Consider the following 14,998-nt stretch of genomic DNA (forward strand, 5'->3'; position numbering starts at 1 on the left):
TAGCTGTACTGACAGACAAATAGAAGGTTAAATCAAAGCAAAATTGTTAGAATGACCTAGTCAAAAACAAGATCCAAATCCAAGGGATAATCTGTTGCTGTTCAGAAACGCTCTCCAATTTGAGTGGGTTTGATCTATGTTGCAAAGAAAAATTTGCAAAGCTGCTGCCACAATTCTTTCAGCAAAAGGTGGGGATACAAAGAATTAACTCAAAGGGGACTGAATACAAATGCATGCCTTATTTTCTGAAATTCTATCTGTAAAAAGGTTTTAAAGTCATATATTGTTATCCTTTTGCTTGACAATTATGTGCAAATCTGTTTGTATATCACAAAAACATCTCAATTAATATAAAGGCGGATCAACATATATCACAACAGAAGAAAGGAGAACAGGTAAAACAACTTAAAGAAATAATGGGATTAAATACTCCTCTGCTAGTTTTACATTTCTTATTTATTGAAGGAAAGAAGAGCATTGAGCCAATTTGTAAAAAGTAACAAAATATCAACTATAACACGTTAGGTTCAACAAACCCCAAATTCATTAGAGAAGCTTATAAATACACATCGTTGAGTTGTTTGAACAAGCCTAATGAGAATCATCACAGGGATCATACCATGGTGAAAATCGGAGATAAAAATCTGAACATCCGTGAACGGATTGGTGTGAAGCCGAACGCGAGTGAAAGGTTTTGTTACGAACAATAAGGTGCATTTCCCTTTTTCAAAACCAGTGAAGCGCCATGTGTCAGTGAGAATCAAAATTTTAGAAAAGTGACCTTAAAAAAAAACAAAAAAAAAAAAAACGACTAAATCATCCGTTTATAGAAACAATACTTTTCTTTCTTTAAGCTTAAAGGAAGATTGGGTAAAAAAAATAAATACAGTTTATTGATTGGCTGGATAGACTATGCTATACTATTTACAGAGAGCGCTTAATATTTCACCACTGTTCACCAAGACACTGCCCATATATATTTGAACCATGATAAGTACTGTAGAGTAATGTTAAATGGATAATCTGAATTAATATGGAAAAAAGGAGGCTACGATATGGATATATGGATAACAGTTGATTAGACACATGCAGACAGGTTAGAGTCTGTGCATCAAAGTGCATAATGAATGACGGGCCTGTTGCAGCACCTGGGGGATGTCGAGGCGTCTGAGACAGCTTAATAAATGGCCCAGTTTCCCACCAAAAAAAGTAGCCTTTTCACTGTTGTATTACAAGGATTCAAAACAAAACAAAAAAATAAAAAGAACAACAGACTTATTTTCTGCTCATGTGTTGAGAAGTGACAAGTAAAGATTGCAAAGTCTGGTTTTCAACTGGCGCTGTGAAGATCCATACATAATACACATGCATTCTCGTCTTAACCCAGTCATTTCTGATGGACTCACTGGAACTTCTGAGCCAACATCAAACATCACTTTTGTTAGAAAGTGGAAGGTACAGCTCAACTTTGCAGACATCATTTATCAGTGTCACCCATTTGCAAAGAAAAATAGTTTTCTAGAGGAAAAAAAAACAAAAAAAAACCAGGTAAGAAGTGGTTGACAGGTCTAGGAAATTTTAAGATAAAAAAAACTAAAACAAAAGAAAACAAAAACATAGCTGATAGTGACTGGGCCAGAATAAAAACATAGCGATCTGAAAATAAATATTTCACAATACTCTTGGTTTCTAAAAAAAAAGAAGAAGTTTTTTTGTTTTTTTTTAAGAGGGTCTTTTTGCAAATGACATAATTGTTTAACTCTATAAATATAATTTATAGTTTCTTTCTTCCATCCTCTCTCTGTGTTCCACCACTCATGAATTCACACAGACGTACAACCGTCATCCACAAAGGCCACAGGTCTCTCCTCACTTGCAGACGAACTGGTCTACGATTTTGGTGCAGCGTTTGCACTTCACGTAGCAGCACCAGTGGAACTTGCAGTTGCAGCGCTCCACTATCTGGGCCTTGTACTGGTCGTAACCTCGGCCGCAGCACATCAGCTCGCACCCATCCATGCCCTCCGACGTCTTGTTGCAAAGGCGCCCCACCGTGCCCAGGGAGCCAGTGCTTTGGTTCTTCAGGCAGTAGTCTGGACTCTGGTCGATGTGCACCAGATCGTTGCTCGTCGGAGGGTTGAAGTTGCTGTGCATCGGCACCAGTTTGCCACGCGAGTTGAGCTTCATGACTGCTGCGCTGTCGTACTTCTCCTTCAGATAATCGCCCACCTTACGGAAGTCGGCCAGCTGTAGCCAGCAGGTCTTCAGGCTGCAGGAGCCCGACACGCCATGGCACTTGCAGGACACATCGGCGAGGTTTGACACTGCCTTAAAAAAAAGAAGCATAAAAGCAGTTTTAAAAAAAAAGTAGATAAAAGTGGTAATTTATGATCAAGCATCTAATTCTTACCAATGCAATTTCTGTTAATTAATGGCTTGCTTAAGTATTCAGACCTGTTTCCTCTGACAGTCAAATAAAATGCACGGCCTTCAAAATGTACCTGATTAGTACTGATTAGTACAGATCAGCATCAGTACAGCTGTCCTGTGAAGGCCTCAGAGGCTTGTTAGGTAACATCAGAACCAGGAGGACCAAGGATTTTATTATTACTTTTTTATTTCACCATCACTTATAGGAGGAAAATCTCACAGAGATGATGTCTCATTTTCAAGAGTAACCTGTTTTGGGAGCTCAGATGGCAATGAGACAATTATTAAGCCATTGTTTAAGAGGAAACCTTGAGAGGCTTATTTTGGAGTTTGCCACAAGCCATGTGAGGGACACATTAAACATGTGGAAGAGGTTATTCTGCTCAGAGGGGGCAAAATATGGACCCTTTAGCCTACATACAAATGTTGTGCGTGGAGGCGAATCACCCTATTTTTAAGAGGGTGGGTCTGGGAGGCAACCTTTTTATTCCATTTGTTGCATTTATAACTTTCGATACCAATTTTTTTCAGAATGTTTTCAACATAAGATCATAATAATATACATAGACTATTGTAAAATGACAATAAGAAAACATTTAATACTTTTGAAAGACGTGGCCTCTCCAGTGGGTTTATTTGTATCTTGTCTCTATTACAAAGATGCTGCATTTGCTCTCATAAGGAATCACTTCACTACTGAGGGCAGCATCATCCGGGCTAAATCTCCAAAGGTACACAACATTAAACGTCCACTCGTTTGTTCAACTTGAAAGGGAACCATCTGGCCACTGAGATCTAGCATTATGTTTTCTTTGAGGTTGATTCAAGATGTTTGGAAAGGAAAAAACCCCAGAGCTGTCTCCAACGACTCCCTCTCCCCACACACATCAAAGCTGTGGAGGGAGTCAACAGACAGAGCTGTTAAACAGATGATCATCCAGAATCTGTCCTACGGACCTGGACTGCCTCACTTCTAAAAGTCTGTTTTTCTCTTTCTGCACCTTTACACTTGTTTCTTGTCAGATGACGTAAAGGATCTGTGTGGACGCCTTACCCTTCTCCCTGCCTCGTTATTGTGAAGGTTCATCTGCAGCCTGGCACTCTCGTATGAGCCTTTCGGATAGCTCTTCTCCCTCTCGCGTGCGTCCACAAACTCCCTGGAGAACCTGTAGCCGTAGTTGAGGTTGTCTCCGCAGCCACCCCACAGCCAGTCCCTCTGCAGGTCTTTAGGACGAGCGGCCCGACTGCACCCACAGCTGGTGAGCTCGCCCTCCCTGCAAGCACGGCTCACTGTGTTCACCACCCCGGCTGCGCTGATGGCATAGGTGAACGCCGTTTCCCGACTGCCTGCAGTTAAAACAAACATGAGCATTATTTCACACTGAAGAAGAACATGGCAACATTATTTTACAAAATTATTTATCCCTCTTGAACTTGTTCCAAGTTCCGTCACAACATATCATAGACTTTAATGTAGTCTGATTTTAAGTGATACGTCAGCAAAAAATAGCACATAATTGCTAAATGGGAGGAAAAAAGTGATACAGGTTTCTAATTTATTTATTTTTTATAATTAAGAACCTAAAAAGATCGGTGTGCATTTGTATTCAGCACTGATACGCCGGCAGCACAACCAACTGTCGTCAAAAGTTTTCTAATTGGCAAATAGAGTCCATCTGTGTGGACATTTGCAGAAAATCAGCCCCATGAAGACCAATGACTTCACCTAACTGCTCAGTGATCAATTTGGAGCAAAACATTGTTCAGAGAAAGAGGAAAGAGGTACATTGCAGTAAGGGAGAAGCTACAGAGATTCACATCTCAGAACACCATTGGGCATGGAGTCCACACATTTGGCATTTATGGAAATGAGGCAAGAAGAAAGCAACAATGAAGGAAAGTCACAAAAGGTCCCATTTTAAATTGGCCACAACCTATAAGTGCTCTGGTAAAACGAGACCAAGAGACAACTTTTCATCCCACACATAAACCACTGTGTGTTGGGAAAGAGGCCTGTGCATCACCTACAACACCACCTCTCCACTGTGAAACCTGGTGATGACGACATAATGCTGATGTATACTTTTTGATCAGACAGGGACAGGAAGACAGGTCAAAGTTAACGATAAGATGGAGGGAGATAAATAACAGACAATTGTGGAGGAAAACTTGCAAGACTCCATAAAACACCTGCTTGGGTTTTACTTTCCAGCAGGAAAACAACTGTAAACATACAGTTAGATCAACAATAGAATAGTTTAGATCAAATCATTTGAATGGTCCAGACCTCAATGCCAGCGAGGAATTGAAGCAAGACCTGACTGTTCACAAAAAGTCTCCAGTCTGATTTAGCTTGAGCTATTTTGTCAGGAAGAACAGGCAAATTGTTTAACCTCAAGATCCGGAGGAGACGCAAGACTTGAAACTGCATGTGCACTGAAAGTTGGTTACTTTGGTTTGGTCTATCACATAAAATCCAAAGAAAATATGCTGAAATTTGTGGTGGTAATGTGACAAAATACTGAAAAGCTCACAGGCATGAATGCCATGCAAGACACTGTCTCCATTCCTGAACATTAAGCATTTTTTTTTTTTATTTAACAAACGCTTCTCGCTGTCATTCTGACTTAACTGTGTGTGGTGTTATGAGATGTGATGTCATATGACAGCATTCACCATACACTTAAGATTACAGAGCACCTCAGCCAAGCACTGCAGGCTCGTCATTGACAGCATGTTGAGGAGTGTAATCTGGTTTGCTGTTATTGGGCTGCAGCCAGAGAGAACACAGCGCCCTCAAGTGACAGAGGTCCCTCTTCACAAGCCACTGGCGTTTGAGCCAAATTAAAAGTGACAGCGACTCTTTCGCTTTATCTGTCATGAGTGAATGATCCGGAAGCCACCGTTAATTAACTTCCACGTCCTCTCCCCTCGGCATTTCTCCTACGGAGAAAAGAGGCTGAGGAAGAGAAATAAAAGACAGACATGCACGAGCTGTATATGTTGTCACGCCAACAAAGCCACAGACAAGTAAAGAAAACTGAGATAAGAAGATAAGCAGCTCAATAGAAACCAGACGACAAAACTGTAGAAAGCTGCTCGGTAGGATGTGAAGATGAGGACTGCAAAATAATAAAAAAAAAAAGTGTGGTTCATATACTCTTCTGAGCCTGATCTATAGGGATCTGAGCTGTAATGACAACAACAGATGGGAGGAAAAGAGAGACGGATAAAGGAAGGGAAAATAGAGAAGTAACATACACAAACTGAATATCTTAAAAGATGGAAAACAACAGTCCTGAAGAACTCCTTTGACAATCCTCCAAATAAGCCTCGAGGCAGATAAGATCGGTGAACCTGGGGATTAATTAGTTGTGAACAACTTTTAATCCGGCCTGAGGATATCGCCCTAATAGTTGAACCGCGGACAGACGAACTCTAATCTTACAAGTTTCTGCCTCACTGCTAATGCACTATAACCTTGAGCAAGCAAAGCCACAAAAATGAATTTTAACACAGCGTTGCTCCGCTGTACTGTTTACAAGCCCCTAAAAAAAAGTGGTCACAGGTTACTTGAATGCACTTTTAAAATCCTCATACTCCATTGCAACGGCCTGGTCTGGTAACTAGATGTTCTTAGAGGTTCCACAACACAAACTGAGAAACTGAGCTGGTTAGCTCGCAGAATTTGACACTTTACTATACTCTCAATTTTTTCCCCCTGTTTGTTTCACTTTAAATTTGAAAATGGTTAGACTTTTTATCTTTTACATTGCTTCATTAACTTTCATAAATGTAATCTGTTTTACTCCTTTTGGGTTGTTTCAACTTACAGTGCAACTTGCATTATTTTCACTGCGCTTTCAGCAAACACCTATTTTGACATTGGGGCAGATGGACAAGACTAAACTTTGTGGCTGGTTGAAAAAAAAAATCCCTTTATCTAATTTGTGCAAGTAATCTGTTCATGCAGCTGAAAAAAAAAACACACACACACAAGATAGATTTGATAAATTGTCAAACCACAAGCAATGACTGGAATCCAACCCAATACCAAATGCGATCCAATTGCATTTTGCAACTGAAGCAGTCAAAATTGATCACACCACGAACATTTTATACGTTAATTATACTTGGATATCATTCGTGCACTGACAGGAAACTAAACCAAACACAGTTGTTCCACAAATGGGCTTTATGTTTTGAAAAACAGTACAATTCGTAAACTGGTAAAGGCAATTTGAACCCACTTCTCATATCTACAAGCACACACAGACGCCGTAATCTCTGGCAAGTTGATGTATGGGAGCGTACACTCTCTGCTCTCCTATTATGTTTAAATACAGGCAGAAAGCAATCATTCAGACCGTGTGTGTGTGTGTGTGTGTGTGTGTGTGTGTGTGTGTGTGTGTGTGTGTGTGTGTGTGTGTGTGAGTGAGACCATCTCCCATTCATCGGGGGAAAGCAGATTCCCTGTCTCCCTTCCTGCCCCATGTCAGGGGCTGCTTTTGTGGGCCAAAGCCACATGTGATTTATCCAACAACCTCACCCACCAACTATTCCCTTCACTCAGCTGCTAAGAATCATCAGCTCTATCCATTTGACACACAGGAAAAAAAATTAAACAAAAAAAGGAGGTCTGTTTGTGAATAAAAAAGAAAATCATAATCTCACACTACTTAACAATAGCTAACGCATCCAGAGCCTTGCAAACATATTTAAACCCCTTACATACCTTAACAATGTGTCCTGTTGCAACCTCAAACAGACCGACACAACAGAGTGCATAATTGTAAAGCATGAGGCAAGATATTATTTTTGTTTGTTCATTGATTGAAAATCTTAAATGTATGGCCTACATTTGCGTTCTGTCCTTTACAAAATTTCCCTTGATTAAAACCCAGTGCAACCAAGTACCATGGAAAGTCCCCCGTTTAGCAAAACATAGTCCACCTGTGTATAGTTTAATCTCAACATGACTACAGCTGTCCTGCCTCGGGAGTTTGTTAGAGAACAATAGTGAACAAATGGTATCATGAAGACCACCTTAGGGATAAAGCTCTGGACACGTCCACGCAGTTGGGGCTTAAAAATATCCCAAGATTTAAATATATTGTGGATCATGGTGACTCTGGAGGAGCTGCAGAGGTACATAGCTCAGGAATGAGAATATGTTAATGAGGCAGATACTACCTGCGCACTCTAAAAATCTGATCTGTAACAAACAGAGGTAGGAAGAAAGGCAATGATGGAAGAAAGCAATAAAAAGGCTTGTTAATCTGATAAATGCCATTTCTAGGATTCACAGCACTCTGGTTAGACAATATAAAACTAACTTTTTTTTTTTACTTACAGGGAAAACATTATGTGTGGTCCAAACCTAACTCTCTGAACACATAATCTCCTTGCTGAAAAATGGCGGTGGCATTATCTCGCTGCGGGGATCAAATCAAAGCCGGACGTGCCCTTTGTATTAGGACAGCCGATCAAAGAATAGCAATGCGTCAGAATAGCTTTGTCAAAGTCCAGACGTAAATCCAATTGAGGCTGTGCCAAGATTTTTAAATTGTTATTTAAAGCCCTCAACACAATCTACTGAGGATGAGCTACCTAACAAAGAACGTAAGAAGAGATATACCCCTAAGTACTTCCAGCATTAATTGTAGCTAAAGGTGGTTCTATCAAAAAAAATAAATAAAATAAATAAAATCAGGGGGCTGGAAACAAATGGCCAGAACACTGCTGATTCTCATCTGTAAAATTTTAGACAATTCTGTATCCTGACCAATACGTTTGGTAATTTTGTGCCAATTTCTGTTGGTCTGTCACATAAAATACACTGAAGTTTGTGGATGTAATGGCGCATCATCCAAAAAAACAGTTCAAAGCGTACAAATGCTTTTGTAAGGCATTGCAAACTATACATATTACTCTTTTAAGTTGCTACAGCTGGACCTAAATCTGTCCCCTTTGCCTTTATGTATGATTTTCATGGAGTGCTCGTTTTACATATATGGGCAATTTCTTACCTATTTGCATGACACGTCCAAACACAGAGGAGTTGTCCACGGTGCTGCAGTTCCAGCGCCGGTGCCTGAACTGGTACTGGCATTCTCGAATCCCCATTTTGGCACCTTCACCAATGAACTGCATGTGGTCCTGGTAGAGCTGGCACAGTTTCTTTTGGCCCTGAGACAGGCCTACCAGCTGGCTGCACAGAGGCTGGGCCCCGATGATGTAGGCCTCTGGGATCAGTAGAGGGTTCATGGCCAAAGACCTGGAAGGTGGGGTGGGTGGGGGGTACACACAGGGCAGTGTTTTCACTCATGTGCCATTGAAACAGATGTACAGAGGTTTTACAGGCCAAGGCCATGATCAGCAGTTGGTTTCACTTGATTGGGTTTGAGAAAGGTATGTAAATCATTGCAATGAGAGGTATTTAGTCAGTGCCATAGGTAAAATCTATGCATGTGAACTTGCCTTGGGTTTTACAGTGTCCCTGTGAGCTGGAGAAGTTCAAGTGCTATTCTCTGAAAACTTTTAGAGGGCGATGAGAGCAAAAACTGTCTGGAAATTAATTTAAATTTTTTTCTTCTTTTTTTCTTGCCCAATACCAATTTTTTTTTGTTTGTTTTGGGCTCAGACTTGTTGAATTAATAAGTTTTGAGGTTGGAGTTTCAAACAGAATTCATTCAAAAAATAAAACATGTCTTAAGAACTTGAGATACTGGGAGTTCCTAGTTTTGATACATTTGCTAAACATGAATAAAAAAAATTCAGATTTAGCAGATCATCAAACCAGATCATGGGTAAACTGGCCTACGTTGTTTTGACTAAAAAAAAAATCAAAAGCCGTTTTTGTCCAATGGCCCATTGGCGTATCTGAAATTATGAACCTCCAGATTTTGCATGGCTTTTATGTGCCAAGTATGGAACATCATGATTGTTTCACTTAAATCAAATACTGCATTCGGGAAAATGAAACAGACGATGACTGTTCTAAAGAAGATAGCAAGAACCCATGTTTATGAAGCAGCAGAAAGAGGAACACCAGAGTGAGCATCTGGTTCCAGGCTGCAGGACAATTAGAGCAGCCCATCTCTGAGACCCCAGAGAGACACAATTAGCCCCCAGTGTAACCTGATCGACTGAGGAAACTCACCAAGCGAGGGAACATGGGAATGAATACACCGATACATACACACCAAGGCACATAGCAGGCAGAAAAGAAAAAAAAAATCATTGCAGCGTCTCAGCACTCAAACATACATGCAGATTGATGCTCTGTCAACATCCAGCCTTAAATCATTCACACCTGTGGGTTCTCTCTAAAAGGAAACAGAAAGACATGCAGACTTTTTTTTCTGCCTTCATGTCAACTCTCTAAAAGATCCCTGGTAAGGTAAGACTCTTCAGCAGGTTTTGTAATTGGACTCAGTATTTGAACTTTAATGCAGCTGGTCACTGAGCCGAGTCCATTAGTTTAGTTTTTTCTGTACAAATGTATTCTTTAATAGGCTTTCATCTTGTAAAACAGTTGCTTTTCTCCGGCACATGTTAAAAAAACAAACAAAAAAAAAACTGTACAAATGTACATTTACATTTCAAATCTGAATGTCACAGTGTTCATAAAACGAGATGCTCTTGAACGTTTTTAGCTGAACATTTTGAGTTCCTTAGTAAAGTGTTCTTGATATCACTGGGAAACGGCAGATTGGTTTATGAAACTTTCTGCATATGGAGACCTATCGCAATAGGAGCAAATGTGCATATACATATTCACATTTTTAAGCATTGGATTCTAAACCACAGCATTTCATGTTTTCTGAAATATTCATACTTTTGGTTTGGCAAAATGTGAAAAACTTACAGCGGAAAGTGGTATTTCTGGGAAGCTATGTGCAACAGTCAGCATGTTGTACAACTGTAGCTGAGAAAGCTTTTGGTATAAAACAAACATACACACGCACGCACACACCTACTTCAAACTGTCTCTCAAAGTGAGGAAAGAAAAATATAATTTTTTTTGAAAATACATTAGCCTCTATATAGCTCTTTTTGAAGTTTTTATACAAGTATGTGTGCAACCCCCCCAAAAAAAAGAACATATATACCTATATTAAAAATAAATTTGAAGTACACCGCTGACAAACAGAGATCCTGTACAGGCAAAAATGCATACATACCACCATGAGTTGGCCTCCACGACCACCTGCATGAGGAGCGTGAGGAGTGTGAGGGCAAAAACACAGTGCCTGGAGTCCAGCAAGCTGCCAAAGGACCAGCAAGCAGGCCGGCAAACACAACCTAGCCCCATGTTCATACTGTCAGAGACCTGCAAGAGAACAGAGAATAAATAACATTTTGCTCTAAATTCTTGTTCTGTTTATTCTAAAAAAGTACTCAGTATAGAATACGCATGTTATTTAAAGATTTTAGCAAAATTTGCTTATGTGCAGTAAAGATGTGAGAGCAATGAGAGCCCTGAGGCCACCAGCACTTGCACAGCAGAGCCAGAAAAGCAATTTCTTCTGAGGGTGAATCACAGAAGACTGACAGACATGCAGCCAGTGAAGAAACAATGGCCATGAAACTCCAGACTCAATCCTAAAAGCAGGCAGGGAAGGCCTAAATTTGGATTTTATGGAGTTGGATTTTAATGTAAAAAGTGTTCTGACAAAATCTCCAAAACATGCAACAATAATAACAAAAAAGAATCAATATATACGTGGTTATCAAATGTGTTATCAATTTAATAATATATTTAATGTTATTGACAGGGTGTTTTTTTTTATTTTTCATGATATTTGGAATTGAGAAAAGCATGTTATTCTCACATACATTTTTAATTTCGTGTAATTTTAATAGAATTTTTTTTTTTAAAGTTCTGCAGATACAAAATCACGTAAAATATGTTTTTGAACTAGTTTCTGAGGTTTCACAAACAAGTAATCTAAATAATATTTTACGTTGTCATTCTGTTAATAGTTTACCTCAATTTCTTTTCTCGTCAACTGAATTTCGGGCAGACACGGGCCACGTTTTGAACGCTGTTTTGCCAAGATTATACAAATTCAAGAAGAAGAAGAAAAAAAACAGTTATGTTTAACGAGTGTGACGTATCGGTGCAGTTCGGCGCGTGCACAAAGGAAGTCTACACAATTGCCCCTTATTTCTGCAAACCCAGACGCGGTGCCAGCCTTCCAGTCACTGCTCTGTGTGGATTTCGGGCCAGGGAGGGTTGTGATTTGTCATGCTCCTTTTTATTTTCCAGGATTAAGTCGGGGAGAGACCCCAGCCTACCAAAAACCAAACTTCACCCGATTCGCGTGCAGAACTTCGCACGCACGCACAGAGCACGCTTGCATGAGCACGCGCTTCTAGTTTGCGTGCAGCCTCGGTAAAATTAGCGAGCTTTTTCTTTGTGCTTTTTTTTTAAAAAAAGCAGTAGGCCTAATGCACAAAAGCCACAGAGTGACAATCAGAGACCTCTCATAATTATATTATTTTTAAATTGTGCATTTAATAGTAGAAAACACCCCATTTATGAATGGATTGCTTTCTATTTTCTAAAATAACAAACAAATTTAATTTAGAAATTAATATTTAATTGAAGTTGTCTAAATGTGTTATTGTTCTAATTATTATTATGATGACGCACACCATCATAAACTGTGCAAATCCATGCGCTCAGTGACCCCTGGAAACGATATGACCCGAGGAAAGCGCTCGTAGAACCTTCGCAAGATGACTGATGACTGCTCTGCGGATTTTTGTCGGCGCAAGTGGAATCTGACCGAAGAAATTTCCGCAGGAGAACAATAAGAATACTGTCGTTAAGGAGAATTACCATAAACAGCAGCTGAAAAAAGGGAAAACGTGATCAGTGCTGATTAATTTAATGACCCATTTCGGAAGCTGGGATTCTAAAGGAATGAAATATGTCAATATTTTAAAAATCTTTTGTTTCTTAAAAGGGTTTGCTCCCCAATTCAATTGTAAACTCTAATTATAAGTACTTAAGCCTTATCGAGGAATCTTAAGGGGATGCGAAGGATAGCAATGATTTTTTTTTTTTTTTTTTTTTTTGTGCCATCAATGATTCACGAATGAACGACTTTTGTCTGTTTTCTGGCGAACAACAATTCAAAACGCACACTTCAGCACAAAGAAAATGAATGAATCCGTTTCTCCCCCTTGATGTTTTCCGAAAACCAGGAGAGGGAGCCAGGAGCAAGGATTTGATTGAGAAGAAGCACAAAGTGACAGTACATGTTCGAAAAACGTGGAAACTTTCGAAAATGTACATTACAGTTCTCTAAAAAAAATAGTCAAACTAAATGAATTTAGGTTGATATCTTGCTTGATTTTGTGTTTTACATTAAGGAATACTGATGTGTGTCCCAATCAGTTTGGGGGACTGGACATGGAAGTCCCAAGCATGTTTCACACATCACATCTGTCAGGAACCTACACACATACTCATTCAACTGCAAATATTGGCCCAAAATGCTCTCCACTTAAACATATAGTGCAATACTTAAAACAAATAAACACTTTCTGGACTTTCCCTTTAATCACGCCGTAAACATCACTACTCACCGTGGAGCACAGCACGTTAGAAGTTGTAATCCACTCTCTGTAGACGCTGTCGATGAAATAATCCCAGATCTTGCCAGGTGGATTTCACGCAACCGAAGGCAAACTTGGTCTGTTTTGTCCGGATCTCTTGAAAGTGCTTGAAGAGGCTTAGAGTTCCTCTGTTTTCGAGTTTTTAGGTGTGCAGGATCGCCTCAAAAGTGAATCTGTTGAAATCACTCCGTGCGCTTATAGCAGCTTAAAAGTCTGGTGAAAATAGTGGAATATACAAAGAAGAAAAAAAAGTCTCTGTGTATAAAAAACAGTGAGGGGGGATTGTTATGTCCTTTCAGTTTTCAGTGCATAAATAACGCGACAGCAATTACCAAATAAAAGCCAAAGCGCCTCTGGCAGGATCGTAGGCTGTCGCCCTTTGTCGACTTACTTTTGAACTTTTTGATGGTGGAGAGGAGCAACTCACTGGTTAAAGCTCAACTACATCAGAACCAAAAATAAAAATAAAAAAAACCCGTCATGCACATGAGATCCAGCCGTTTCGGCCGCTCAAGTCATAGCGCCCTTTACCTGCAGAATGATCCACACGGTGATCCTCGCCAAACGCGACTTGTCAATTTACCTTCCATTCTGCAGCGCTCTGATAATTCCCTGCAGTTTAAAACTTTTCACACGCAAAAAAAAGTAAGTCCACAGCCGCACAAATTGTTGAAGTAAAAAAAGAAAGAGATCCGATCCAGACTGTATGTTCCAAAAATAAAAAAAGAAAGATAACTTTCCCCTATCTTCCGAGCGCGCACGGTGGCAAGAGGACAGATCGTGTGAACAGCGGCGTTTTTAGCTGGCTACCACTGCTTTGTGCTCCCACGCTCTGCGTCTGGCTGCGTTCAAGTGCAGAAAACCAGCTCTCCCTCTCCTCTCTACCCCTTTTTCTTGCCCCTCTCTCTCTCCCTCACCTGCTCCAGTTGCCTACCTCCTCTCTCAAACTTGCGCTGATGCGCGGCTCAACAAGAAGGAGAAAAAAAATCTTCAAAGCGCATGCGCTTCAAATTAATTCCTCTCGTTTTCTTCCAGCGAGAAACTTTTTTTTTTTTTTTTTTTTAAAGAAGCAAGACATTTCAGCAAAGGCAAAGTGGCGCAGGGAGGGGATGCAGAGAGAGAGAGAGAGAGAGAGAGAGAAACAGAAAGGAGGGCGGAACAGGCTGTGACAAAACAAGCGTCTCTATTACCTAAAATAAACTTATAAAGCACCCGCGGCTATTAGCCCATCCATACCAGGCCAGAGTCGGAGATTTTCACCGGCTGCAGATCAGGTTACCGCTGCAGCACAATCAAGACAAGCAGGTCCACACCGTGCGCTGCTTAGACAAGCAGCTCTCATCAGCCGAAGGCCTGCGAGCATTACGGTCGTAGCGGTAATTATTATTTGATGGCACTCTATCTGAAAACAGGCTGCAGGAATCTGTCTGCTCTTCCTGGTTGATATTTTTCAATGAGCCCGACGCAAATTAGTTAATAGTTTCACACAGGAAGGCTCTGAATCGGCCTGTGTGCTCACTGAAGGCGCCTCTGAAAACTCCGCCGGACAGGATTCCATACGGATAGAGGTGCTTGAGATGAAATAACCAGTAAAATAAATTAAAACCGAGCTAAGATTAATGGCAGGAGGTAACACTTAAGTCTTAGGTTATATACAGGTGCATCTCAATAAATAAGAATGTAATTGAAAAGTGTTTTTATTTTTTTTTTATTTCAGAAAACCGCTTCAAAAAGTGAAACTCGTAGATTCATTAAACAGTGATATATTTAAACATTTCATTTTGTCATTTTTATTAGCTTTCAGCTGATAAACAAACGAAATTCAGTTCTTTGGAACATTTGAATCTAACATGGGACCATTTATATAAAAAAAAAATGTTAAAGGCAATTAGGTGTTAAGGAAGCCTGGGTTGCTTTAGGGTTGTGCTTGTCTGCA

At 40.1% G+C, this 14,998-nt stretch overlaps 1 protein-coding gene across 2 annotated transcripts; it reads right to left on the reverse strand.

Moving 5' to 3' along the window:
• Positions 1–437: 437 nt before the first annotated feature.
• Positions 438–14,058, reverse strand: wnt5a (wingless-type MMTV integration site family, member 5a). Of its 2 annotated transcripts, XM_021323555.2 has the most exons (6): positions 13,395–14,058; positions 13,033–13,275; positions 10,617–10,765; positions 8,460–8,707; positions 3,485–3,777; positions 438–2,328 (listed from the first exon to the last, which is right to left on the reverse strand). In XM_021323555.2, the coding sequence occupies exons 3-6, from the start codon at positions 10,751–10,753 to the stop codon at positions 1,870–1,872; spliced, it is 1,137 nt and encodes a 378-aa protein (XP_021179230.1). In that variant the 5' UTR covers positions 10,754–10,765; positions 13,033–13,275; positions 13,395–14,058; the 3' UTR covers positions 438–1,869. The 2 variants fall into 2 exon arrangements, with proteins under 2 accessions (XP_021179230.1, XP_012731924.1); XM_012876470.3 differs by having other exon boundaries at positions 13,033–14,058.
• Positions 14,059–14,998: the final 940 nt, after the last annotated feature.

The sequence above is a fragment of the Fundulus heteroclitus genome, chromosome 1, assembly GCF_011125445.2.
Source record: "Fundulus heteroclitus isolate FHET01 chromosome 1, MU-UCD_Fhet_4.1, whole genome shotgun sequence".
NCBI classification, from domain to species: domain Eukaryota; kingdom Metazoa; phylum Chordata; class Actinopteri; order Cyprinodontiformes; family Fundulidae; genus Fundulus; species Fundulus heteroclitus.

Coding starts and splice junctions, on each gene's coding strand:
- wnt5a (XM_021323555.2), bottom strand. CDS start 10,753: ATGAACATGGGGCTAGGTTGTGTTTGCCGGCCTGCTTGCTGGTCCTTT. Junction 3,778..8,459: donor TGGACGTGTCATGCAAATAG/GTAAGAAATTGC, acceptor TTTTAACTGCAG/GCAGTCGGGAAACGGCGTTC. Junction 2,329..3,484: donor ATAACGAGGCAGGGAGAAGG/GTAAGGCGTCCA, acceptor CTTTTTTTTAAG/GCAGTGTCAAACCTCGCCGA.